Source organism: Echeneis naucrates, chromosome 19 (genome assembly GCF_900963305.1).
Source record: "Echeneis naucrates chromosome 19, fEcheNa1.1, whole genome shotgun sequence".
NCBI classification, from domain to species: Eukaryota; Metazoa; Chordata; class Actinopteri; order Carangiformes; family Echeneidae; genus Echeneis; species Echeneis naucrates.
This window is the reverse complement of record NC_042529.1, coordinates 3,770,313-3,797,301: the sequence shown is the minus strand read 5'-3', so window position 1 is coordinate 3,797,301 and position 26,989 is coordinate 3,770,313. Positions and strand designations below refer to the sequence as shown.

The window sequence follows — 26,989 nt, the reverse complement described above, 5'->3', positions numbered from 1 at the left end:
GCCTCTTAAAAAACCAAATCCAATGTACACAGTAACGTGCTTTACATCACTCAATGCGTCCTTTGTAGGCTCATCTATAAAGTAACCACATCGGAATAAAGGGCCTGATGCATCGCTGCTTTCATTTCCCTACTGAATGAATTCCACTTGCAAACCAACTCAACTCAGCCCTCATGTATAGGCTGTGACTGAAGTCTGCCAGTTTTAAAAATGCCAAAGAAAGTATGAATGCGCCATGAGGTCTTATTTATTGTAAACCAGGAGCATGCATAATAAGAAAGCATGACATATGGATTAGGGAAGAGTTTAAGAAAAAAAAAAAAAAAAAAAAAAGCGATCAGCTCTGAATGGACCACTTCCTGTTGTTATCCTGGATCTTTTAGAAAGGGCCTTGGACCAGAGCCAGTGTTTGGCAATTGAAAGACATAGAGGCAAGTGGGCATGAGTTCTGTCCACTTCTCCCCCTCAAACCTTTGATTCATTTTTTTCTCTTCCAGCAGGGAGCCCAAGGAGGCGTAAATACTCTCCCACAGTGTTCCCCTGCCCTTACCACCAGATAATAATCTTGTAATTGGCTCAATATTTCTGCTGTTTGCAGGCGAAGCGAGGGCCAGAGCCGCTCTCGATGGCTTGGACTCACCAGACATTTTCCAGGTCACTGGATACTGGCGGAGGTCAGAGAGACAGGAGGGAAGGGGGGTGGAGGGGGGTGATTTAGAGTAATGGCTGCAGTGTGGTGAAGTGAAAGCCCTCTCTTCTGAACTCAGAGTTTTACTGCTCTGTCAACCTTGTGCAACAACACAGGCCTTTACCTGCCCTGCGGGCTGTGATCGCCAGCAGCACTGCTGCACGCAAGAGGAAACATATGAAGTGGGAACTTTGTGTGTTGGAGCCTCTGCAAATTACTCTGGGATTCTCATGGAAACACGAATGAATGACAAAATTAGATGTTTCCTATAAACTCTATCTGACCTCCTTCAGTAAGAATCCTTTTTCCTACGGTGGGCAGAGTGTGGTTGATCAGCTGAGGCCTGCTGGTGAGGAAGCAGACTATTTATAATTTGGAGATAGCAGATGTGAGCTTCCCAGCTGATCGTCCTGATCAGAACAGTTGGCTGTTTTATGACCCTGACAGTCTCGGTCCTCCGTGATGAGCACGCATCACCTTTTTCCCCCTCTTTTGTTGGATTTATAATCCACTGCACTGTCACTTTTGTCTGCACACCAGCTCTAAATCCTCGCTCCTCCTGGACAGTTAACTACACCTCCAAAATGGTGACACAGGATTACTGCCATCTGAATCGCACAGCTTCCATAACAAAAACTGAGTATCTTGTGTTTTGTGCTGTTAGGACATCAAATCAAACCAAGGACAATCGGTGTGTGACATTGCCAGTGTGGTTTTCCTGCTATGAGAAGCCAAAATGTCTTCTGTGAAAGAGCTCTGTTCTGGTTCCCTGAGTGTAGTTGTGTGAATCACTGAAATCAAATGTGGCCTTTGGTTCAAGTAAAAGCTTAGATGGGCTAAATTTCTCTTAGGCTCGGTTTGTTTTTCAATTATTGCTTAAATGGACAAAATTAAACTTAAAAGCACTGCAATGCTTTTTTGGTCATGAGCCATAAAGGATGGAAATTGTGTTTAAATTGATTTAACCTCTGTCATCATTTTAGGCTTTGTTTTGATTTAAACCCATTTGGATGGAAATTATTTGGTGAATTCATCTGAAATATCAAAATATGGCCAATACGCAATTTCTGTAATCGAGATAACGTGTTTCACAACAGAGCATTGGTAGAGCTATAGAGACGCCCCTGTCAATCACATTCTCCCGACAAAAAGGATGCCTGCATGGTACAGTCCCCTCCCTCAAAAAAAAATTAACATCATTATCAAGTATATTTTACCCAGTGAAAATGAAATGGAAAATTGTGTCTCATCACGAACATAATATCTGACAAAAATAAAAAGAATATATTTTTTTTGCATGTCATTCAGCCATAATTTTCCATGAAGGCATCGGCTAAAAAAGAAAAAGGAATGCTCTGTGTAGAGCTTACAGTAGATATTTTATATGTGAACCAAAAGCCTATTCTCCAGCCATTTGTAAATTAGTAGCAATGATCCAGGGTGGGCTCATACAAAGTGAATCTCGAGTGGTACAAGGGAACTGTAGGGGGTCGGAAGCAATTTTGAGAGACATACAATTACTAGATAAGAGAGCCGTCTATTCTTGGAAAACAACATGGGAGAACACAGTCTACTGTTTTCCTCTGGGAAATGACAAGCTTTTGATAAAGAGTAAGTAGGAAACTCTTCACGACACTGGGGACGTGAGATAACAAAGAAATTAAAAAAACGCCAGCTTTCAAATTATGAAAAATTTATTGTTAGATTGATGATTAGTTTGTTTCATTTGAGAAGGATGTGAGGGATTTTTATATGTTTGGTGGTGGAGAGGAGCTGGAAATGTGATTTGGAGAAGGAAGAAAGGGAGTTTGAAATTAAACCTCAATCTTTAATAAAACAACATTGTAAAAAAACAAAAAGAAAGAAAAAAGGAAAGGACAAGTGGGAAACTTTGTGGCGGATACAGCCTGATGTCCTCCTCCAGGCTAAGATGAAGAGAGAAACAATAAAGTTAATCAACAACATAAGAGTCGACTGGAGGAAGTCAACAAGTGAAATTGTACAAAGCCTCACAAAGTTGTGTTGTCTATCCTCATGACTCAGTCAGGCTACTAGCTTGTGAAAGTATTCAAACACACACTTCTGGCCTCCAGTGCGAGGATTGAAAACTTAGTGCTGGCCTGGTGCCATTGCAATTTATCTCAGTTGAAAGTCTGGCTACATTTGGAAAATCTCAATTTTTTCATATGCACTCAAATATTAGAGAGCTCATAAATAACGTCTGGACAGAAAATACTAATCAGACCTATGCGATTTGTTACTGAGTGAACTGAGTATAAATTGAGCACAAGAAAAATATTATATCACGCTGTGCACCAAGTTTTTTCTTTTAACATAAAATCTTGTACAAATAAATCTGCCAGCTGGACACCTACCTCACTACTGGAACTCTATTTTTTTCCTATATAACAACTGCTATGTGATTTAGTAAAAAATTTATAGAGTTAGCTTTGCAGGATGTTCTTATAAATTTATCAGCAGAGTTTTTAACAGAATCCTATTCTTTTTTTTTTTCCTGATTCTCAGCGTAAGTCTCTGGTTTATTGCATGAAGGAGGGGGGTAAGCTTTATCTTTATGGCAACTTGCTTGTGAATTATTCACTCTGTGTAACTGTTGTGGAAGAGTGACTGAGGGCAGTAAAAAAAGGATGCAGGACACATTCAAGCCATGTGAAACCTTTAAGACATCAAGTAGCAGAGCCCGTTGCATATCAGCACAGCAGAGAGGAGTTGAGGTGAGGCGTGGAGTGGTTGAGATGGTGAGAGCGATGAAGGACAGAGAGGGAGAGCAAATATAGAAAAATGAACGAAAACAGACACAGTCAGAAATATCCCATTTACTACTGGTTCATCTACGATTAGGCAACTTCATGTCATAGTAGGATAATTCTGGAAAATCATGTGGGTGTTAAAAAAAAGTGAGGGATTATTACCTGCATTTGAGGTTTGACCTCAGAATGTGTTTCAGTCTGGCTTTTTTTTTTTTTTTTTAACCTTTTCTGAACAACCACTCTGATCCTCTGCTTTATTTTTTGTTGCTGTGCTGACAGATTTCAGAAATAACTGCATTCTAATATGAATAATTGCCCAAATAGGTGGTCAAATCTTTTGGCAATAGTTGCCCATCGAAACGAGGTATGTCAGATCACTCTGAAGTTGACCTTTCACTTCTGACCTCTGTCTATAAAACTCTAATCAGTTCATCCTTGAATCCTGAGAATGTTTGGACCAAATGTTGTGAGCTTGACCTCTGACCTTTTGACCACCAACATCTATTGTCTTCATCCATGACTTTTAATGTTTGCGTCACGTGAAGCTCTTCTTTCAAGGTGTTACTGAGATATCACATTCACAGGGAGATGGATGGACAGATATCCTGAGAGCATATTGCCTCCAGCGCCGGCAGTCAACCTCATGGAGGTGCTGGGGGGAACAAAATTTTTGTTCTTTGGGGAACACAGACGTCTGTATTAAGTCAACATAGTCTCCCCCTATTACCTAAAGGTAGCTGGAACGTTTTTGTTAATAGAGTGATTTGGGTGAAGAATAAAAATACCTACGTGGCTCAAAATAGTTCAATTTTACGCCTTCCCTGGTGGTTTGAGCAAGTGAATGTTCATCTGACCCCAATGCTTCCGTGCATTTATACCTGTATTTTCACATGGAAAAGTGCAGCTACACTGGCACGTGATCACTTGGATGCATTTCAGCAGTGGCTGTAAAACGTGGTAAGGGTAAGCCAAGCGAAAGCCTGCGTCCGAATTAGCCGAGATGTGGAACCGATTGTGATTATTTCCTGGGGAGTCTGAAAAAACCCACACAAGCTGAAAGCAGCCAGCAGAGGAGAGGCTATATTTTTGTATTTAGTGATTCATGTTCCATTAAACCAAATTACTAGAAGATCTAACCACTAAATATAACCCAAAGAGGGGTCTGTATTGTATCTAATGTCTTCTCACCGGGTGTACTGTATGTGTCCGTTCCATGAGTGGATTCTCAGACACAGCACATTACTTTTTCATATTTCCCTGACCCATTTGTTCAGAGTTACATGGAGTGAGAGATGAAGCATGTGGAGATGGCAACTTCAGTGGGATCAGCTTTGACGAAAGCTCACAGCTATTTTTCTTTCTGCCAAGTCAGTTTTTAAGGTCTCAAGAGCTCGCAGGAGATAAGACACCTAAACTTGGGTTTAATACCAAAGCTCATTTTCATTGTATTGTGCCTTTTTAATGTTCGTTTATATAGTGAAGGTGGCTTCATTAGGAAATTTGAAGTGGTCTTTCTATAGCTCTCCTCATCCTCTCTCTATAGTGTCTTGATTTGAAATAATCTGGGAGGGGGGGGGGTCACAGAGAACCACTTGACTCAAACCCATTTCAATGGGTATTTAAATTTTACATTTAAGCCTGATTTGAATACAAAAATATATAAAAAAGAAGCTGTGTGTCAAATGCTTGAGAGTAAAATTAAATGTGAATTTGTTCAGAGCCAAATGGAAGGCTTTGAAGGGACTGCTCTGCGATAATTACCCATGACAAAAGGCTAGGGCTTTTGTCTTTGGGCCCATTACCATGGTGATTTCCAAGCTGCGGAAACATTCAATATAAACATTTCAGGCAGCTGCTGAATATGCCATATAGACCGTCGCTAAAAAGATATCTGTTATGAGCCGCATTTCTGCTGGCACACATCGCCAGTGTGTGCACATCACCCTCTTGCTTGTTGAGAGAAGAAGCAACTCGTGCATTAGAGCTCAGAATAAAAGACAAAAAAAAAAAAAAAAGAGACATTAAAGCTTGTGATTAATATATATAAAGGCTAGAGTTTGATAAATTAAGCCCAGCTTCTGTTCATTCCACGAACACATTTATAAAATGATGGGCTGGCAAAAAGACAATCCCTCCCTCTCCTTGCCCCATTGCAAGCTGAAAGTAAATGGGCTGTACTTTTCCTCAACATTCTTCATTTTCAACATGGTGATGGTATTGAATTCACCAACAAACACTATAATTTGACATGGTCTCCTTTCCCCTGCCTACTGTACTATCATATAATTTTTCCCGTCACTTTTGGACTCTTTGGTCATGACCCAGCTCCAATGAGAACATGCTGTCGTGCAGACACTCTTGTATTCCTCTCAGTTATTGTGAGGACAGGAATATTATTCTGCTCTACTTTAGTCCTCAGCTTTTCCTCTGTGACCCAATAAGTATTCCAAAATGCAGCCTTTTCAACACAGTCTTGTAAACCCCAAAGAGGATGCTATCATTATAGTTATCAGTGCAAAGAAACGTGAGTGGACTCGAGAGGGTGCTCTCATACACATCACAAAGAGCATTTGGTTTTCAAACTCTCAGGGATGAGCATAAATGCTGCTGTTGATTCACTTAGCAGTAATTTATTCAGTGAAAAGAGGCATCCAGTGCAATCATTGTGTGTTTGTCATCATGTTCAGTGAAAACCAGTGTTTCTTTTAGTCAACGTGGAGTAAAGTATGTCCTTATCAAGTGTTGTATCGTTAACCTACTGTGCTATAAACACGGAGGCAGCAGGGACTATGATGAACTGTAGCTTATTTCAAACTCTGAGCTATCATCAGTTCTTAGCCATCTTTAATCCTGAAGGTCTTTTTTTTTTTTTGCCTACATCTGTTCTCTATTATGTTGTACGAGACAAAGCAGTAGGTTTGTGTTTCTCCAGGACAGTTGATTAACATCCAGTCGGGAGCGCCTTTAAAAATGAGTCACTTAGTGGCCTGGTTAGCATTTACAGTAAAGACAATGCCATTTTTATTCCCATAAAATAGTACAAAAAATAATGTATTTGCCCCTTTTAGTTGATTCATGGAATAATGACACATGGCTGGAATCAATGGGGACCATTTTCAGTTGTATGTTAACACCTATCTGGTGCACTAGTGTGTGTTTATGGCAGCGGGCTGGTGTGTGAGGAGATTGATTCAAGATAAACTACATTCCCCGTCCCTCATAGATGTGTTACATTAAAAGATTATGAACAGCAATTGGAGGTTTACTCCAGAAAGGAATAAGATCTATCAGGATTTTGCAACAGATGTAGTACTTAGGAGTTAGATTAATCGATTCATGGTTCTGCTTCTTTTCATCAAGTTTGTTCACAATAATAAAGATATACACAACATCATCTTTTTTAACAAAAGGTGGATCTGTTAATCTGTTGAAGACAGGTAGATATTTAGCATTTTTGTCGAGGGAGTGAGAGAAGAAAAGCTTCATGATAGAAGGAAGGATGAGGGAAAGCTGGGTGTGGCGGTGACTGTACTGTAAGTGTGCGCTGTTGTTAACTACATCATAAATTAGAATGTGGTTGTCTAGATGCTCATTTTCACAAGATGAAAAGCTTGTAGGAAAGATGTTGTGTGCATCCTACAAATCCTAAAACTTATCCGCTGTGTCTGCTTTAATCTTCCACAGTGCTTCGATCTCATATCCACAAAACAGGTAAGCATATTAATGTGACTCAAAATAACAGTCACATTACTGTCTTCCAAAACAAACTGTACAGTACCAGACAGAAACACACACATATACAGACACACATGCAATTAAAAAAAAAAACTTGACAGGTTGAAAGTCTGAGTCTTGTTGGCATACTTCTGAGAGCTCTGACTGTAAACCGCCTGGGATTTTTCTAAAATAGAACAACTTCTGAAAAGGAGTCATTGTTCTGTTCAAATGCAAGCATATAGAGATGCCAAAATTAGTCAGGTAGTGTCTAAGCCAACAGAGCTGGAGGAGACGGGCTGGCAGATTGTTTCACTGTGAACTCTGAATATCACTCTGCTCTACTCTCAGACATTGTGTGCTACCTCACAGCGGTGGGCTGGTGTTGGTTTCAGCTGCCATCCCCCTGTTCCTGCTCTCTTACAGTACTTTGTCTCAGGACCTATCGGCAGCAGAGGGCAAGAGGCAGTAAAACATAATTTCCACATGAAATTTGAGAGCTGTAACATAATGAAAGCCAAATATTTGACAGTTAACTTTAAACAATTTTAGGTGCACATGGAGTCAAGAGTCTTAGCTTACGTAGCTGAACAAAAAGCTAACAAGATAGCAAAAACAGTGCCGGACATGTGCAGCGCATACGGAGCCTGGTAGCTCATGTTTCTGTTTAGACTTAGTAAGAGGGAGGAGAGAAAAAAGGCACGATGTGAGATACTGGGAGAGGAGAGTGCAGACAACGCTGGGGATAAGAGTCAAGCATCAGGCGGACAGCAGTATCGGGGAGTGTAAAAGCGATTACACTGTCTCCAGGCCCTCTTCCTCTGTGTCTACTGCTTTTCCGTATTTCATTTTCTCCCTCCTCCTGCTCCCCTCCTACCCCGCCCTCCATCCTTCTACTCGCAAGCTCAGAATACAAAGCGCCTGGCACCATCACATTGCTTTCCTCATCTTTGTGCCAAGCCGCAGGCACAGAGAAGCTCGCACCCTCTGCATCGACCTGCCACCACAGAAGAAGCAGAGGGGGGCAGAGATTAGCACATATGAATGCTCCTTCTTATCGTTTCTTTTGACATAAACTTACTACAAACGGCACACACAATCACTCTGCCTTAATTTTTCCTCCTAGCTTGTTGTGCCACAGAGGCAGATGGAGATTATATTCGCTTACGCACATCTAGGAGCTTTAAATATTTGATGGGACTTTTTTTTTGTTTCTCCTTAAATATCCTTGAGAATAAATAATGAGTTTGGTAATAACTAGTTACCAAAATGATTTATGCACACCGGAGATGAGAATGAATGCAGTTGGGGAAATCGGGCAGGGAGGATTTAGGGTTAAAGACATGGTCGAATGCCTGATTTCCATTTTGCGTCCCCTGCATTATCCATTAAATAAATAGCCGAGGGTAAATGGAACTTTGTGCAGCTCATTTCTGTCGAGGCAGCAGGGCCATGCATAACGAACAGGTGGGTTTGAGGTGTGTGGGGTCGCATTGCTATCAGCACCAGTTGCACAAACTCTCTGTGATTGTAAGCAGTGCCAGCGAGGTGGGGCATGATGAAGAACAGGTTGTCGCTGAAAGAAAAGGTGAAAAATTACCCACCGTGGAATGTCACAGGGGCTAAAACGACACCGAATGGCTAATGCAGGGCCAGCGGTTGCCTGGGGCTGGGCTGTGACCCAGAATTCAGCAGACCCCCAGTGAGAAACCAGGAGGCCCCATAACGGTTGAGCTAAACTGGCTGCACAACAGGAAAACACCTCCTCTTCCTCCCCAGACTGTAGAGAGGTAACTTCATCTGAGAAGCTGGATTCAGGGTGCAAGATAATATGAAGTGTAACAGAGAACTGTGGTGTCTGACGAGCCGCTGACAACGTGCTAATGCTTTAGCTTGTCAGCTCTTGTGAGAAAAGACGGATGGTTTTAGAAATAGAAAGTAATTACAGGGCAAAGCCTCATTGTCAGGGTTAGGACTATGTGTATAGAGCAGTGGAGGGTTTTTTTCTTGCTAAAAGGGTACTCTGTTGAAGCTGGAAAGTGAACAGAGAAGCTTGCTGGCACCAAAAAACCACCAACGCAAATGATGACCCATTTTAAAAATCAGTACAGATTTTGCTCATGTGCCAAATCAAATATATCTGGCTTTTATTTCTATTTGACTTCTCTGCTCTTCTGTTCCCTGGCTTGGTAAAGCGAGTTAAAACAGCCCACTGATATCAGTCACCATATGTGTAGTCATTTAGACCAGTTAGTAAGAATCCCTGGAAGTGATCTCTCACCAATGGAACTCATGAACTACTGCCCCATCATGTGTCATAATTTTTATCTGGGAGTAAACACTGACGTGGTGTTCATTTGGTCTTAAAGTACTCCACCATCAGGGTGACCAGCACTCAAGAATGAATATCAAAAATATTCTTATTAATATCAAGACACGGATTTCAACCATACTGTATCACTCAACCCTAATCATGAGTGGCAGGGAAAAGGAGAGAGGAGCCATGAGCCAAAATAACGGTTCTAAGCCAAAGTTATTCTGCACAATTTATGCTTCGTTTTTATACTTTACCTCGAGTGCTGAAATGGTTAAGCTTTAAGCTAGAAGACCGACTAAAAAGGCTCTTACACTTGAACAGCTATAGATTAACAGTTATCTCCATGAGGGATGTTGCACTTCATTCTTTTATTAGCAGGTCTGCGGTGTATTTATGTACAGCATTATGGAGGCAAAGCCTACGTAGCTGTTTTCCCGTATCTTTCCAATAACGAATGTTCTGATTCTCACCAACAGCTCAGCTGATTACTGGGCTGGTGCCATAACCTGATTCCTGTGTGAGCAGGTGATTGTGTGTAGGCAGTTCCCTGGCACATTGTCACAGATGCGGCAAATGAGGTGTTCAAGGGGGAGGAGATATGGGTTTGATGATTCATGTTATCAATCAGCAGGGTTATTTTTCAATGTCTCAAATTGATCTAATTGTCCCAAAAACACATTAACATTGAGGGAGTACTGCGAGATAATAGCTGGATATTTGCGCCGTTATTGAGTCAAACTCTGCCAGGCTTGAATGACGGATGTGCCGTACATACAGAGAGAGGCTGCGGCATGAATAAACACGGTCAGTCCAAATCACAATTAGAAAACAAATAAATAGAGTGTAAGACAGTGATGAGGAGGGGCTGGGTGTGCACGATCACTCAAGAGAACACATTTAGGTAGAAAAGAAGCAAACCAAAACGAAATGCATATTAATCCCATTCATATTCATGGCAGTGGAATGGAGGCTATTATGAACCACGTTCAATCACATTTTCATTTACATTATGGGCCTCTAATGTAATAGTAAACCTACAGAATAAATGGTGACGCAAAAGTGTTGCAAACAACTACTTGGGTTAATAAAGTCCTTCATAAGAGCGAATGTCTGTTTATGTGTGCCATGAGCGTGTTATATGTTGAGTGCAAACACGTACATCTCTTTGTGTGTGTCTGAATGTGCGTGCTTGCACATTCACCTGCCGGCACAGAAGAGCTCTTCTAAAGGGCCATTTCTGCTGTAATGTGCACCCAAGAGTTCATCAGGGAGAGCTATAAATGCACACGGTGGTACTCATTTGCCAGAAGTAAAAGCTTTGTGGGTAAGGGGGAAATCCCTCCTGCTGGATTTACGCCTTGCCAGAACCAACCCTGTTTAAAAAGCCAATTGGATGCAAGAAGGAGAAAATGAAATATAAGAGCAGAAACAGGGCGGTCAAAGAGAATATTCACTGCTGCTGGTGCTGGGCTGAGTGGAAAATAATATGATGTAATAAACAGTATGTCAGAAACAGACACTGAGTCTGTGTGTGCATGTATGTGCATGCATATTTATGTGTGTGTGTTTTGGCCTCTCCATTAGTGGTCACGTAACACTTGGTGGGGCAAACAAAGCCCAGAATTATCAATGAGCAGCACTACAGCTGAGGTGATAGTAGAGTGAACCCTTGACAATATGAGCCTAATTACACCCAGTTGTCTCAGAAGGGCCATAAATCAATGCTCGTGGTGAATCCTAAACAACACAATCAATACAGTTGCATCTCTATGGCCATAATGAGAATCTGGTTGAAGGTACGGATTTTAAATCAGCCACATTTCGGCTCATTCCACTGAACTGAAGCTTAGCAAAGTGTGAAACACGTTATATTACAGTGTGCTGATTAGAACAAATCAAGTGTTCTCACATGAAGCACTTTTGTTATCAAAGTGAAATGGGCACAGCAACATTTCATTATGATTTACAGATTAATAACTGCATTTTTTTCCCTTTGTGCTGTCAATCCTGAGCAGAGAGCAATTATTAATAACCGTTTGAGGGCTGAGCTGGAGTCAGTGCGTGGAGAAGCGGGACTCCCGATGTGTAGGAACAACATGCAAACCAGTGGGGGCCCTGAACTCTCATTTGTGTTAATCAAACTTCTCTAAATTGTTTGTGTAATGAAATTATGGCAGTCAGGGAGGCCTGGGGGACATCAATTAAGTAGATAAGCAAATGAAAATAAATCACTTTTTATCAAATGTGTGGCCGCCCTCCTGTGTGTCCGGTAAATACAGAAAAACAGGAAGTGATGCTGGTCAGTGATTTGAGGGCCCATAAATCCCAGTGACAAGCAACTGGGGATCACTGCTGTGTCCGTCGAGGTCTGGGAAACCGTGGGAGGACAGCAGAAACATTACTTCCTCTTCCTTTCAAACGAAAAGAAGGCGTTTTTCATTTGTCCAGTCAGATTTTTTTAAACATTGTATCATTGATGATATCAATTCTGGAGCATTGCAGCGATTAGAAACCTTTACGTTGGTTTAACACACTGAAGTGGCTTTTTTTTTTTTTTTTTTCTTTGTTCGCTTAGATCTGCATGATTAAAGTGTTAGGCATTCTCTGTTTGTGGCCAAAAAAAAGGAAAGTTATCAGAAGCATGCTGGAAACACAATCTGGAGGTTAAATATGCACGCAGGATGAATGGGACAGTGGGCTGTGTCAGTGCCGCATGGGAGAGCCACAATGAGGCAAGGCAGCGCTGTTAATGGATGTGATCACAGCTTCCTGGTGAATAATGCAGCCCTGCTAATTGACTGGATTAATAATTGATGGGGGTTCGTTCAAGGAGGCGGCAGAGGGAGCTGCGCTGGGCAAAGCGTGCACCGTACGAGACAACTGTGAATGTTATATCTTGTGCATCTTTCCATGCTGGTGGTTGGCTCTAAATAACCGGCTTCCTCCGCCCCTATTGATGATGTGTCTGCAAGGGGAGGATGTGACTGTGTGTGAATCGAACATGTCAGAATAAACAATCGCCCTGACAACATAATGATATAATGAGGCCCAGCCCTGCCACATGTTTGATGGTTAAAACGACTTGGGCTCAAGTCAAGTCCCACAGGCTCCACAATGTTGATACGCCCTACGCCCTCCAAAAGGACCAACACTCACCCAAAGCAGGCCAGCTGCAGAAATAAAAACCACTGAAATAATGCAGGAATGAAAACACAAGTTACTGCTAGAACAAGGTCAGTTTTCAAACAATGCCTGGTGTCGGATCTAGAGCCTGGTGGACCAGTTTGAAGTCAGTGATGGGAGGGAGGGATGCTTTACACGTGTTTATGAGAAAGAAATTGGTCTGACAGGAGAGAGGAGTGAAAAGGAAAAATAGATTTTACTCTAAACTTGATTTATCTGTGGTTCTCGAGGTGTCCTGTTTCTGAGGGATGCGTAAAAACCAGCCCATAAAAAGTCCTGTCTTCCTGTCTGCACAGGCCAACACCTTCTCACCACTGTTGTGCTCTTGCAGAAGACAATAGGATCAATATCTCAGGGTGTGTTCAAAGGATTTCTGACAATCCAAAAGCATTTGTTCTGGAGTTCAATGGGAGCTTGACTCAATAGAGCAAAGAAACAATGACCTGGTTGGATCATTGAGGCCAATAAGGACTGCACTTATGTTTCTGTGTGTGTGTGTGTGTGTGTGTGAGTGAGAGAGAGAGTGTGAAGCTTAAAATTTGTATGTTCAGCTGTTTGCCATTCAAACACAAGACCTTAAGACAACCTTAAAGGAATAGTTTCACTTTTGTGTGTTTCCTTAAATATGAAGCGACTGACAACACTAGGAACTCCTGTCTATAAACTCCTCCTACATAAAAAAAAATGTATGTATCATATGCTGCTTATTTAAGAAGTGCAAAGTACAAAGGAAACAGTAAAACTCTAAAGTATGTTTTAATTAGTTAATTAATTAGTGACCTTTAGAAATGTTGGTTGACAGATAATGTTACCTTTAGCCAGAAGCCCAAAGCTAAACTACACCTGAGAACCAGCAGGTAAATTTAGTTTCATATTTCAGTAGATGTGCAGGTTATGGATCATCTTGTTTAACAGTAGCAAGGAAAATAAGTCTGTTTCACAAAATGTAGAACTCTTATTCAACTTTACTGTGTGAAAGTGTCTACTGAATGCCAGTGAAAAGCTCCTCCTAGATTTTACATCCATAATTTTCCTGCTGTAGTTCATCTAACGCTTCTCTCATGCTGGTCCCAAAATGGAGGAAGTCGGTTCCCTGCTCTCCTTATTAACATGCAAATTCTCATCTTTAGGAAGAAGGATAACAGTGAAAAGGAAAAGCCCTTTTGTGTAGCTCCACAGCACTGAGGATGTTCCTTCCTCCTTCCATTAGAAAGACATGTTTCTCTGACAGCAATCTCCCTCCTGTCTAATGTACAGTCAGACCTAGTTACAGTAGCAATTACTAGTGTTCAGGTTAAGATTAATCGAATTACTGGGTGGCTTCCCTGCACTCCTCTGTGGGCATATCAATCAGAGCCTCTGTGCTGCAGCGACCCTTTATCACCCTCCTCCATCTTTATGTAAAAAGACGCAGACTGTGCTGTTGCACTCCATCTATCAGTAAACGGGTCTGGGGTGGCAAACTCATTTTCTAACAGATTCTTCTCCTTAATCAAGCAGCCTGACATTTGTGTGTGAGGTGTGTGGGGGGGTAGTTAGCAAAAGCTGTACACCATCTTTTCTCCAAATGGATAAAATGACAGTGGAAGTTAAAAATTGAGCTTCTGGGGTTTTTACAACTCTTGTTTGACTGTATGAAAGAGAAACAGAGGGTAAATCTGCACTCTGTATGAGTTCATACAATACTTGGCACATTTTTACTGATACTTAGTGAGGAGAATTCCTGCTATATGACACGGTGAATGGCTCTTTGTGCTATGCAACCTTTCTTATTAGAAATATAACAGACTTTATGTAAAGCATTTGTTTGAACAGCTGGATTTGTATTTGAGGAACCAGGTAGCCTTTGAAAACCGCACATGCACTGGATCTGCAGCGCTTCTGTTTGAATAAAGTAGCTCTCAAGGCAGATTAAATGCCACTCTTTCATTCTCTTTCCATTCACCACCTCCATTATTAGCTGTTTTAAAAAATTGTACAGGATTTCTGGTCGCGGTCTATAGTGCTGCCAAACCCTAATCTTCAGCATGTTTTATTTCGCTCTGCACCACCATGCGACTCTTTGTTCTGCATCGAGCAGGAATACACAGAATACACTGGATGTAGATGTGCTGAAAGCTCCAAAACAACATCTGAAGGAAATATTTTGTTGGCCTCTTTACCAGCCGCGCCAAAAAAATGCCAATCCCTCATTTGAGATGGACTCCAAGAGACACACACACACTTGTGTCTGAAGCTTAGCAACAGCTAAGTGTAATTCCGGTTTTTGCATGGGGACAGAGGTTGGGCAGTCAAATAGAGGTTGTGCCTGAGGTGCTGCTGGCATAGGCTTTGCCCGTGTCTGCAGGGCAGACCCTGCCAGGGCAATTGGCAGTAGCCCTGTCCCAGTGGAGCCCCAGAAAAAGGATGTTTGGTGCCATCCTATCACCACACAGGCAGCTGCAGATAGCACAAATGGCAAGTGTGTCAGAGTCCATGCCTTAAAGCGCAAGGGCAGAAAGGAAAACTATTCCATTTTTGGCTGAAAAAAATAAAACAAAACAAAACCTTGAAAATAGTAAATGCTTTCCTGCTAAGTGAATGGAAATAAAAGACTGGAAAGAGAAACTTCCTAGAGCAGTTAACACTTAAATTATGTTTTTTAATGTTAAAGGAACTTGAAAAACGAGGTGAAGATGTCTGCCAGAAAAACAAAAAACCCAAAACATGTAGTAGAAGTATTCTAAAGAAAACACTACAGTTAGAACAGGAAATGGAGTACCCAAGAGGAGAGGGCTTCCTTATTTTTATTGGTTCCCAGGCTTTCCATCACTATGGTTCTCCCCCAATTTCTGTCTCTTTCTTTTTCTCACTCGTGGAAAATACGGAGGGTTCCCTGTCCTGTGATAAAGCTGTTGCCTGTGAGATGGGAAAGAGATATCCATCACGCTGAGGCGCTGCTTTACCCTGCCAATCGGCACCACTGAGGGCTGTAACACGTACATGCTCCATCTATGCATCATTTACCGAGCCCTTCTGTGCCCAAATAACATGGGTTTGGCTGGATGTTCCTGAAATCCTAAAGCAGTCGGGCAAATGCTCTGAAAGTCTTGATATGGATGAATTCTGGAGGTTGTTTTGCGGTTTGTTTAGCTTGATTCTATGAAGTGCACAGGAAGAAGTCTCGTATAAAGCCCCTTGACTCTCCAGTGCCAAATGGTAGGGTTACAGTCTGTGTTTGTTGAAGGATAACACTTAACCTCCATCAACCTTGAACTGCCAAGAAGAAAAAAAAAAACATACATACAGAGACATAGAGGAACAGAAATATAGCACAGGAGAAAAATTGAAAACGTTATTCTTGTTTTTTCATTTCAGTCCCACTACTTGTAACGTGCCTGAAGCAACAACTGCTGTGATATGAGAAAACATTAGCTGGCAGGTTTCCAAGAAGTTCAAGGAAAATCAATCACTGAAGTTCGTGGGCATTGCTTGAAAACTGCTACAAACTGTTCAAGCTCTTCAGGTATATCGCCTGAAAATAAAACAATGAGCTGCAGAGATAAAAAAAATCAACATCTTGAAAAGGTCAAACATCTCAATTTCAGAAACATTAAGCGATATAAATGATAACAGAGCATTGATGCTTTAGAGAACAATATATTTTTGTACAGTTGTGATAATAAAAAGTGACCTCAAGCGCTCTTTTTGAAATTTGAATCCCAGAATAAATGCTGCATAATGTATCCGTTAATACCTCATAAAAGGACCGACAGCTGCTGAGCCAAATGGGTCTGAGATACGACAGGGTGAAACAGGTTGCTGAGTAGTTTGCACAGAAACCCAAAAGTGAACAAACAACTGAATCCCAGAAACAATGTAACCTGATCTTAATGTTACAGTACCATCTGTTGGCATTGTGAACTCTGAGGGTGGCATATTCTGTGGCAGCCCCCCCCGTGATCAATCAAACTCCCTTTCTGCACGTGTTCATCAAAGCTCCAGGAGATCGTGATCTCTGACACCTGAAATATTTACACCACCTTCATCCTGCTTGGCTGCGAGGCGACAACAAACAGCTCTTATTTTAGGTGTGTCAGGTGAATGCATCAGGTGTGAGCATCTGGTGGAGATCCAGGTGGTGTCTACAGAGCACCCTGCACCTGCTGCCTTTCCTCACCCACCCATCGGGGGGCAGATTCCCAGCATGCCAGAGGGCAGCTGCTGACAGGCACTACTTTGGATAGGTCCCGCACTTCTATCTATCTCCCCTCCATGGGGCCTCTTAGGGTCAGCTGCTAAGGGCATGCAAAGATATCGGTGGGGGTGGCGGAGGTCAAGGAGTTGGCGGAGGCGGGTGGGGGTGACTACAGTCGTTGGTGGGGTTGCATGCCTTCAGCAGGAGGTGAGTGTCCCGGTTTTACAATTATACCCCACGATAATCACTTTCACAATCCTGGTGCAGCTCAGAGCTCATGCTCAGGAGGTCTCTGGTGATCACGTTACACCTGCTGTTTGTGTGCCCTCTAAAACCCCACTCATGACCCCTCCACCTCCACCAGCTCTCTCCACTCCACCTGCCTTTCACAAACCTTCCTCAACGTTTGCACATGAAGTCGTACTCTTAAAATTATGGAGCCATCGAAATTCTGAAGAAGCACTCTTACAAATGTTTTTGGATTTTTAGACAGAGCAGATAGATTACAAAGTTGACCAGAGAAAAATCACTGAGTGTGGAAAGCACTTGAGAAAATGCACACTGAGAAACTCCTTCCTGTATATAAATCTTTCCAAAATAAGTTCCATTGCAGACAAAAAAGTCTAACTACACTAGAAAAGCCATTTCAAGCCGTTAAATATTGTCCATTTCTTATTAGTATTTTCTAATGGAAAACAGAATAAATCAATCAGGGGAAATGGGTAAAATCTGTTTTTAGACTATGCAGTAGAGAAAAGCTAAAACTAATAGCTCCTTTCAAAGCCTCTTTAGCGAGACAGTGGAGATAAGTTTTTTAATGGTTTGCACAGCTAGATAATTAAAACCAGGGGGGAAAAAAAAAACATAACAGGAAGTTCCTCGTGCTGTACATGAATTCAGATGGCCGAGTGTTTTAGAGTTGTTGGTGTATAGAGCTGTGCAAAGGGAGCGGGTGGTGAAGACTCAACCTATTTTCAACTCACCGGCTCTATTTAAAACTCTGAGGAACATGTCATTCCTGGCTGGGTTACATGCAAGAGCACCAATGACCGCCTAAAGCACACTGGAGGAGCTTTTAGTTTGTAGCTGACATAAATATGTTCTTATAGTGTACACACACTGTTAAATTTGGCTTCATGTTCCAGCCGGTGTCTGGTTTTGTCAAGATCACTGGGTGCAAATGCACAATAAATATACACACATGTCAGTTTTGTGTGTCGCACAATTTACAATGTGTTTAGTTAATTGTAGGAACAACAGTTAAGACACACAGCTGAAGTGGTTCTTTCTTTTTGGTTTTTACTTTAATCATGCCGCCTCTCCCATTTAGGGCTGTGTCATGCGTTCCGCTGGTTTACTCTCCACACTAAGAGTGGCATGTAAAACATCAGGCAGCAAAAAAACAAAGCCAGTTTAAGATTTGCCTCTCAAACACAGCCAGCAATGAAGACATTCTTGGGAACTTTTCAGTGTGCACTTGACAAATTTGATTAATTTATTCGATGGGGGGAAAAAAAGAAAAGGGGCTTGTGTCAACAAACCAACTGAAAAAGCCTAATGTCGGGAAATGCTAATCAGAAAAGAAAAAGTGGCATTTCTGGAATTTGAACACAGACTGGACCCATGTTATTTACATCTGGGTCTCAGATTGTATTTGAGAAACAGAGAGACAATCTTGGATTTGCTGCGTATAGCCACATCTGAACCCGTCCTGCCACACAGACCGCCGTTCGGCTTGGAAATAAGACTCAGGCTACACAACGGAGCCGCTTTCTGACACAAGTCTCTGCTGGGTCACTGCTATTATGATTAATACCCTTTATTTTATTACCATTACAGAACGTTCTTTCAAATAAGGCCAGTTTTATGGACAGGGAAACCCCTAATTTAATGTGATTCTTCGGCTCGAGTGTACTCATTTCGTAATGCTTTCTCGTGGTTTCAAATATTACATACTGCAAGGAAAACTTTAAACAGGAAGCTGAGTTGAATACACCAACTCTCATTTGCAGATACACAACCTGCCACACACCTGGATTTTTATCTGTTTCTCCAAGTTCTTGTCTGTGTCATGCCTGTCGCCACAGATAAAGGAAACAAGGAATGTGTGTACTTCTGCATGCAATAGGATTGTTTGTTTGTGTCTAGATAAATATGCATGTGGCAGAATTAGCAGTGCATTGTCTGTATGTTTATTTTGAGGAGTAATTAAACCATTTAGGGATCTGGTGACGCTTGAGCCACCTGGTTTATAGACCTCCAACAGGAACTGCATCGGGTCGGGTCTAGACAAGTGAAAGTTGGATGTTGAGCAACCCAAGTAGTCCAAAAAACATAATAGTGACTCCTCTATGTCATGGACCTCTGCTTTAGTTTACCGTGCTTGTGCTTGACCTCCCTGTTCACCCTGAGTGTCCATTTCCACAACAAAAGCCTAGCAGGTTGTATGTGATTATACAGATACACCGCTGAGAAACGTGTAGTGAAATCTAACACCGACTGACTCGGCATTTGGCCTCGGTGTTGGTTTCCTCTTTAGCAAAAAGACCTGAATTTACCAAGAGTACACAAGCATACACCTCTAACTGCCCCCCCCCCCCACAAAAAAAAAAAAAAAAAGCATTAGAAAAAAAAAAAAGTTTCAGCATTTGTCAATTTTCAAAACTGACTGTATTTAACTTTAGCCCATGTATGGTGAACAATATCTTCAATATTTTCACTGGGAACAAAAAAAAACCCACAAAGCCATTGATATGTAAAATAAAGTAAAATAAATGGCTGAAGGTATTATTAACTTCTAAATAAATGGAGATGGTGAACATGATTTTTGTAAATATAAAAGTGAAGCTAGAAGTTCAAAGCTACCAGTGTTTCATACTTTGACAGCCTTGGCGTCAAAACAGCAACTTTTATCCTTCTCCATAAATTACAGATTTTTGCATCATAGCTTCGGGTGCACGGCTGACTTTTTAGGGCAGTTAATGAAGATTCCAATACAAGCCAGACAAGTATAATTCTGGGAAAAGGCTGGAAAAGAGAGCCAGAAATGTTGCCACATCACATTAAGAGCTTAGAGGTGCTAAAATATGTTCCACGCATTCCCATAGGGACAGAGACGAGTGATTCATGCTAAGGACACATATCAGCCCAGACAATAAACAAAGAGTCTCCCGAGACGGAAGCTTCAATGTTTGAAATATTCATTATTGCTAATGAAAGGAATTGCATAATTCAAGCAAATTGGACACAGTGATTAGTCACAGAAAATCTGTCCTTGTTCTGTGAAAACACCAAGCGATCTAGCCTTTTTTTGTTTTGTTTTGTTTATTTTATTTTCTGGGACAGTATTCAACATATACTGGACATGTGTGGAGCTGCATCTTAATGTTTCGGAGTTTGTTCCTCAGCCTCCACATTAGTTTTCAAAACGTTCACATGTCCCGATATGTGTGAGGCTCCCGGTCCTCTGACGGCGACTCAGAGATATTGATATTGACAAAGGGCTGCTTACATTTAGCGACGCAATTAGACTCATTTCCTGGTTTTTACAAGCACTTCTAAAGCACACAACAGCACGTCGACATGACCTCGAGCCAACAACTTCAAATGAACGCGACTCAATCAAAAGCTTTAAACAGGAAGACGCTCGGATGTTGTTGAGAAGAACTGACAAGGTGAACTCCTGCAGAGTGGGCCGGGGTATTTTAACTGTTATTTATCCCTCTTTTCGATTCAAAGGTCCTTCTGTTTTAAATGGACGGCATTAAGGGGAACCGGCACCGAGGCCTGTCCTTGGAGGCACGGTCCAAATTCCAGAGAATCTTGGCAACTCCTCGGGATAGATGGGACCCTCATGGATATAAACCCTCACAATGGATGAATAGGTAAACAGAAGGGTGTGAAAGAGTGATGGCGAAAAGAGAATGTTCACTCTCAGAGAGGCACAAAGAGGGAGGTGTGTGAGTGGGAGATGGGCGAGAGCCAGAGCGTTTGAGGGGGAAGAGAGGGGGTGAGTCAGAAGGGTCTGAAGGGAGTTGTCGGTGAGCGAGAGTAAAAGTTTTGTCCCCGGGCTTTTAGTGGGTGCTGTGTGTAGTGTTAACTCAATCAAAAGGTGAATTATACCTCCTGAGACACTCAGGTAACCTTTCATTATGGCCCTAATCCTTCTTAATAACAGAGCTGCAATGTCGGCAATGGCCCATTAGACAGAGAACCACTGAGAGGCAGAGCCATTATTCCCCACAGGCCTGTGGAAATGTGAACACACAACACTCACTCACAAACTCGCAGTGACAGATGAAATCAATCACAAATCCAACTTGAGCGAGGAAAACGTAGCGTACTCTTCCACGAGGACACGGGGAAGTTGCAGGAGAATAAATGTGTGTTTATGTGGAGTTTCACTTTTGTCAGCAGAACTCAAAACTGTTTTCTAGAAAAACAAATTCAGACCGAAACAGCTACTTCAGCATACTAACTACCAACTACGCTAACTACGCTGCAAACTTCTGTCCCTCCTTAAAACTTTGTTTAAAAAGGCACTTTTGGAATCAATAAAGTCTTTGATTTTCTAAATTACAATTGGGGGCAGTTTACTCTGGATACCATAAACTATGTCAACTTACTCAGCAGTAAAATATTCCTTAAACTCCTGTCAATAAGGCATTTTTTACTTTGTTAATATTTAGCTTGTGCAAGCATTAAGTTAAGCTCCAGTATGTATTTGGTTCACTTGAGGAGCACTGTCAGATTTCCATAGACTGTGTTAATAATCAGATTAATAATTCATCACAGCTAATATGCTAAAACTCTAGGTTTTATGAAACACATAAGATTAATTAAATGTAATAAATCTTCCCCCAAAAAAGATTAAAGCAGAAAGGCAAGTTTTTTTGATAAATTAAATAAAGTTAAATGAAACAAAATACAAAGAAAGAAAAAGCTTCAGATTGATTTATATGAGGTATAAACTCCCCCAAAGATGAAAGCTGAATTTATTTCTTGTCTAAAATATCAAATGCTCTGATTCAACCTCGTCTTATTTCTCAGATTAATGGAGATGGGAAGTGGTGATTCCAGCATGGGCCTGACCACAGAAACTTAAAGCCAGTCAGCCCTAAAATATGCATCAAAATGGGCAGCCTGATAAGATCTGATGAAAGCAGGCCTAATGTGGCTAATAAATCAACTGGCTGTCCACGGGGCTTCTTCCAGCCGCAATTTGGCTACTTTTCTAAAGGTTGAGATGTGAAATACAGACCCAGACCGGGTCTTTATCAGTGATAAAGCAGCTGGAGAGGGAAAAAGTTGGGAAAACACAACTTCTCATCATGCCAGATTTAATGGCTAATTCCAGTAAACTGGAGAGGGCCGTGAATTCATCTGTATTTAACAGCCTCGGTGACCTCGGTTGGATGATGGCAGTTTTAATTTGCTGGTTTTAGCAGTGAGTTTGGGTCACCTGTACCACTCCAGGCCGTTCTCGTAGTTGCGGTCGAAGAAGTGCGGCTCCGCTCCGACGGCTCGGATGTCCGGATGGACCCGGAGGAACTCCAGCAGAGCCCGGGTCCCTCCTTTCTTCACCCCGATGATGAGCGCCTGGGGCAGCTTCTTGCTGCCCTCCCCGAGCGGACTGAGTTTACCTGCGAACCTCGGCGACACTTTCCGGGAGGAGACTAAATCCGGAGGCGGCAGGACCGGCGAGGTGCGCGACGCGCCGGCTCCGGCTCCGGCGGCGCTCCATCCGTTCACCAGCCGCTTGGTGCGCACCGAGCCCCGGCCGGAGGTGGAGAAGGTGGAGGAAGAAGAGGAGGCTCCGACCGGTGACGGTGAAGAGCTGCTGCAGGGGCCGGCCAGGCAGTGCAGGAGGAAGAGGGAGGTGAGGAGGGAGCACAGCATGACCGCCGCTTTCCTGGAGATGCCTCGGGCCGGGCCGGGGGGGTCCGGTCTGCTGCTGCGGCTAAAAGCCATACCGGTCCCTGGGTGGTCTCAGCTGGAGCCACGGCCATGCTAGGCACACATTGTTCAGTCCTCCGGCCATGAAGAAGGCAAGGAGTGGATGTTCATCCACAGTGTGTGGTGGAAAACACGTCTCCACCAAAAAACCCAAAAACCAATAATAATAATAATATTAACAAAAGAAGAAGAAGAAGAAGAAGAAGAAGGAAACACCTGCTGGGAACAGGTGAGAAAAGCCACCCAGGTCCGGTCTCTCTGAGCAGGATGGCAGCAGCCCTGATGGACCAGCCGCACGTGTGTGGAGTTGTAAACTTGTCTGGCACGGCAGGTTACTTGACAGGCATTTTTTCTGGCCAATCAGATGACGAGGGGAGCAGATGGAAACCAATGAGTTTCCAGGTAGGCGGGACGCACAGCTCCAAATCAGGCAAATTAGAGGGAATTCTCATGAACAAAATTAGTGAGTCATTAAAAAAAATGTAGAAAGAAACATGACATACACACACTACATATATTAATTTAATGCTTTTATGATCAGGCGTTAAAAGCGCAAAGACAGCGAGAAGCACAGCGTGCATTAAAATACATGAAGTCAAACGCACACAAACTGAGCAGGCGATTGGAAGCTGCTGTCATGCTCTCAGGGGTAATTTTAGATGTATGTTTGTTTAGCGAACCACGCTCAAAAATTCTCACTGCAGCAACATGTTGCGAGACGCCAGAATTATTCCTCAGATCTTCAGATTTCGCCCACAAGACCACTTACTTCCAGCAAGAGCCGTCGCCTTCAGCTAAAGTCAGGCCACCAAAGAAGATGGCCTCTGCCATGAACTCTTTTTTCTTTCTTTTTTTTTTACGACACATGGAAAGACAAGAAAAAAAGTGAAATGATAACGGGGAACATTATTTCTTTACAAGTGAACAAGAACAGAACCAAATGTTTCACATCTGCTCCTGCCTCTTTGGGTATTAGCATGAGAATATGCAGGCAGTGCTTCAATGCTGCACAGCTCACTGCTCGAGAAAGAAGATGGAGACCTCAACACTGAGCTGTATTGCCGGTGCCAGATGTCCCCCCGTGTTGTCGAAACAATACAAGGGGGTGTCCCGCATTTAACAAATCACACCCCATGTCTTTTTCTCTGTCTGCCTGACACTGGAGAGATGCTCAGCCCCCTCAAATAGCTGAGGACACCCACCATTCCCTCACAGCGAATCGCTTCACACTTCCTCTCATCTTACTGCTGAAGAAATAAAAAGTCTTTCTTTTCAACGGCAGAGTAAATACTGAAAATTTCTCGCCTTGTTGTTCACACACTTAATTTATTTGTTCATATATTTTATACTCCAATGATACAGGAGGTGTGACAGCATAGTGGTTCCCAACCTGTCAGTGTGGACCTCTCCAAAAAGAGGCCACAAGATAAATCTGAGGGGTCAGACATGATTAATGTGAAGGGAGAAAATGCAAACCTCACGTCTTTTTATTTATTTATTTTTTTTTTTAGATCCCTTAAGAACTAAAGTTTGGTGTGGAATTGTGGATATTTGTACTTATCCTTGACTTATAAAAAAAAAACAACCCTAACACCACAGTATTAAAGTACAAAGTTACAAATAAAAGTGCTTAATCAAAAATCTCACTCATGAAGGAAGTCGTGTGCAATGTACAGAAACCTTTTATTTTGTGGCAGCCTGCTGAACCAAAAGCACACAATTTATCTCTTATCAGTAAAATGTACTTTGAATGTAAAAGAGAAAAGTGTGTGATGCAGAAAAATTGCTCTTTATTTATTAGATTGTTATCAATGATGCAGTCATGTGTAAGGTAATTTGGAGCTAACTGAATAAGTAACTCTGCTCCATATTGTTAAGTAGGATACTTTAATCTTTGTCATATTTCAGAGAATTTGAATGGAAAAGTTAATCTGGAAAGTAACCTTTGTTGTGTGCATTAACATCTGAAGTGAATTGGGTTAGAAATATAAGCAGCACAGGTATAGTAGCTTCCATGCGAAGCAATATTAAGTTACTTTCCACTGCTAATTTTATCCTTTGAGGCTTCTCAAAATTATTTGAAAGAAGTAAAGTGAGAAAGAAAAATCACTTTGGCTCGACTGCTCCCAACTCACAGTTCATATCAAATTTAAGGGGTCAGGCGCTGCTTCATTTTAAGACATACTGCCAGCCAGAAAAGTTGGGCTCCACCGATAAAGACCATTGATTAGTTTAATAGCACTGTTGTTCTCAGTGGCGTCTGAGCAGGAACTCTAAATCTGGGGTGTGCTTTGTGCAATGTACCCATTTTCAGTCGGGCTTAATGTTTGTGCAGCGACACATACTTCCTTTAACAGAAAGAAAAAAAAAAGAAAAAGAAAACAGAACAAAAAACAAAAAAACAAGAAAACAGCATTTAGTGTGTAATTACACACCCAGACATTGGTGCTTTAAGAAAAATGTGCAAGCAGTCTAGAAGGCATGTAAAAACGTAATTCGGCTTTCATCTTCACTATTTATCCAAATTGCAGCACTATGGTTACACTTACGCAGCTGTTTTGGAATCTTGGATGGAGAGTCACGGTTTTAAGTTGAAAGGGAAAACAAACAAAAACAGTTTATCATAGTCTGAATATATTGTGGCATTTAGTTTGCATATTTAATAAATTCTCAGAGCATGCCATGGGAAAGCAAGCAAGCACCGAGGCGAAGCCAAATAAGGATCGTCTGAGTCTGATTGTTTTTTCGTAGAAATGAATGAACCATACCTATGCTTGCACGTTTACGCTCTCAAATGCATCATCAACAGTCAGAATATTGTCAAGCGCAGTGTGTTTCCACTGCTGAGCTGGCCAAGTAGTTAGTCTGTGTGTCTCAGCCATGCACATAATCTCTAGACAGGTTTATGAACTGAGGTTTGGGAGCTGTCAGTTTGGAGGAGACATCTTTACTACCAATATTACGGCTTTACGTTTCTCGACCTGAAATCTATGGCGATAAAATCCTGCTTATTTGTATATTTATTTATTTTCAAGACGATATTCATCTTCAACTTTGGGCTGCCGGTCTGTTTTAATGGAATAACAATTACATAAGTTGCTCAAAACTTTTCTGTATATATATCTATCAGTGTTGTCAAATTTTTGTGGGGCAAACATGGGTGGAAACAGATGCAGCTAGTAAAAAAAAAAAAAAAGATTTACACATGGAAATTGTGTTTATAATTTATGGCATGTTCCATGCTTGAACTGCAAGCAGCGTCACAAGTTTCCACACAAGCTGAGCCCCTTGGCTCCAGAAGTTCGTCTCTTAAAACCATCTCATTTTGAGCTGCATTGAAACGGTGCTGCCCAATGAAAGTTCAGTTTGTAAGAATTTGAGGAAACTAAAAAATACGTAATTGAATTTCTACAGCGCTGCCCAGATGGCTTCGCACCTATTTAATAGCATATTTACACGCTAAAACGATAGAGAAAAAGGTTAAATCCTTCTGAACACTTGAAAATTTCAAAGACTATTTGCACACATGTATATGGTGTGTGAGCGGTGACTCAGTGTTTTACTGAAACAGGGTGTTTTTTTTTCTTTTTGTTGTTGTTTTTTTCACTGCCAAAGGAAATGTACTCGTTCTATATACACAGCTGTTGGCCATTCATTGAGGTTGGGTTCCTCAGCTTCATTGGCAGATCGTGTGCTCAACAGGAAGGGTCTCTATTGAGCACGGAAACCCAAATAAATTGCGCTCTTAATCAGATTAATGCCCATTTGAAGTGGTCTGTTACTCTAAATAGTCTCAAAATGTCTACGCACAACCAGTTTGAGTGAAGCGCACAAGTGATTATACTCCATTAATCAATTATTTTTCAAATTTGGGGCGTTCGGTCTGTGTCTAAATGAGCGGGTGATGTTTACAGCTTCTTTAAATATGCCATAAATCTACGCCAAATAAATCTATAAAAAATGACTTTGCCACATGGTTATGTTTCAAAATAAAAGCAGACTGAATTTATGGATGATGCCTGCTGGCACATGAACTCAGTGAAAATTAATCAAACTTGTTGTGCAGTAACGCGTGATGCCAAATCATGTGCTGCTGTCTCAGAAATGACTTACACAGAGCTTGTGTGTGGCGAGTTACACTTTGTGTCACATTCCTTCCTCCAAGAGGCAGCAGGATGCAGCTG

The 26,989-nt window shown here is 41.8% G+C and overlaps 1 protein-coding gene across 1 annotated transcript in view; it reads right to left on the bottom strand.

Moving 5' to 3' along the window:
• Positions 1-23,092, bottom strand: part of LOC115059890 (heparan sulfate glucosamine 3-O-sulfotransferase 3A1-like) — a 28,992-nt gene extending 5,900 nt beyond the window's left edge. The window contains exon 1 of the mRNA XM_029527636.1: positions 22,312-23,092. Within this exon, the coding sequence (XP_029383496.1) occupies positions 22,312-22,820 (509 nt within the window). The 5' untranslated portion in view covers positions 22,821-23,092. The remainder of the gene's footprint in view (positions 1-22,311) is intronic.
• Between the last annotated feature and the right edge of the window lie 3,897 nt (positions 23,093-26,989).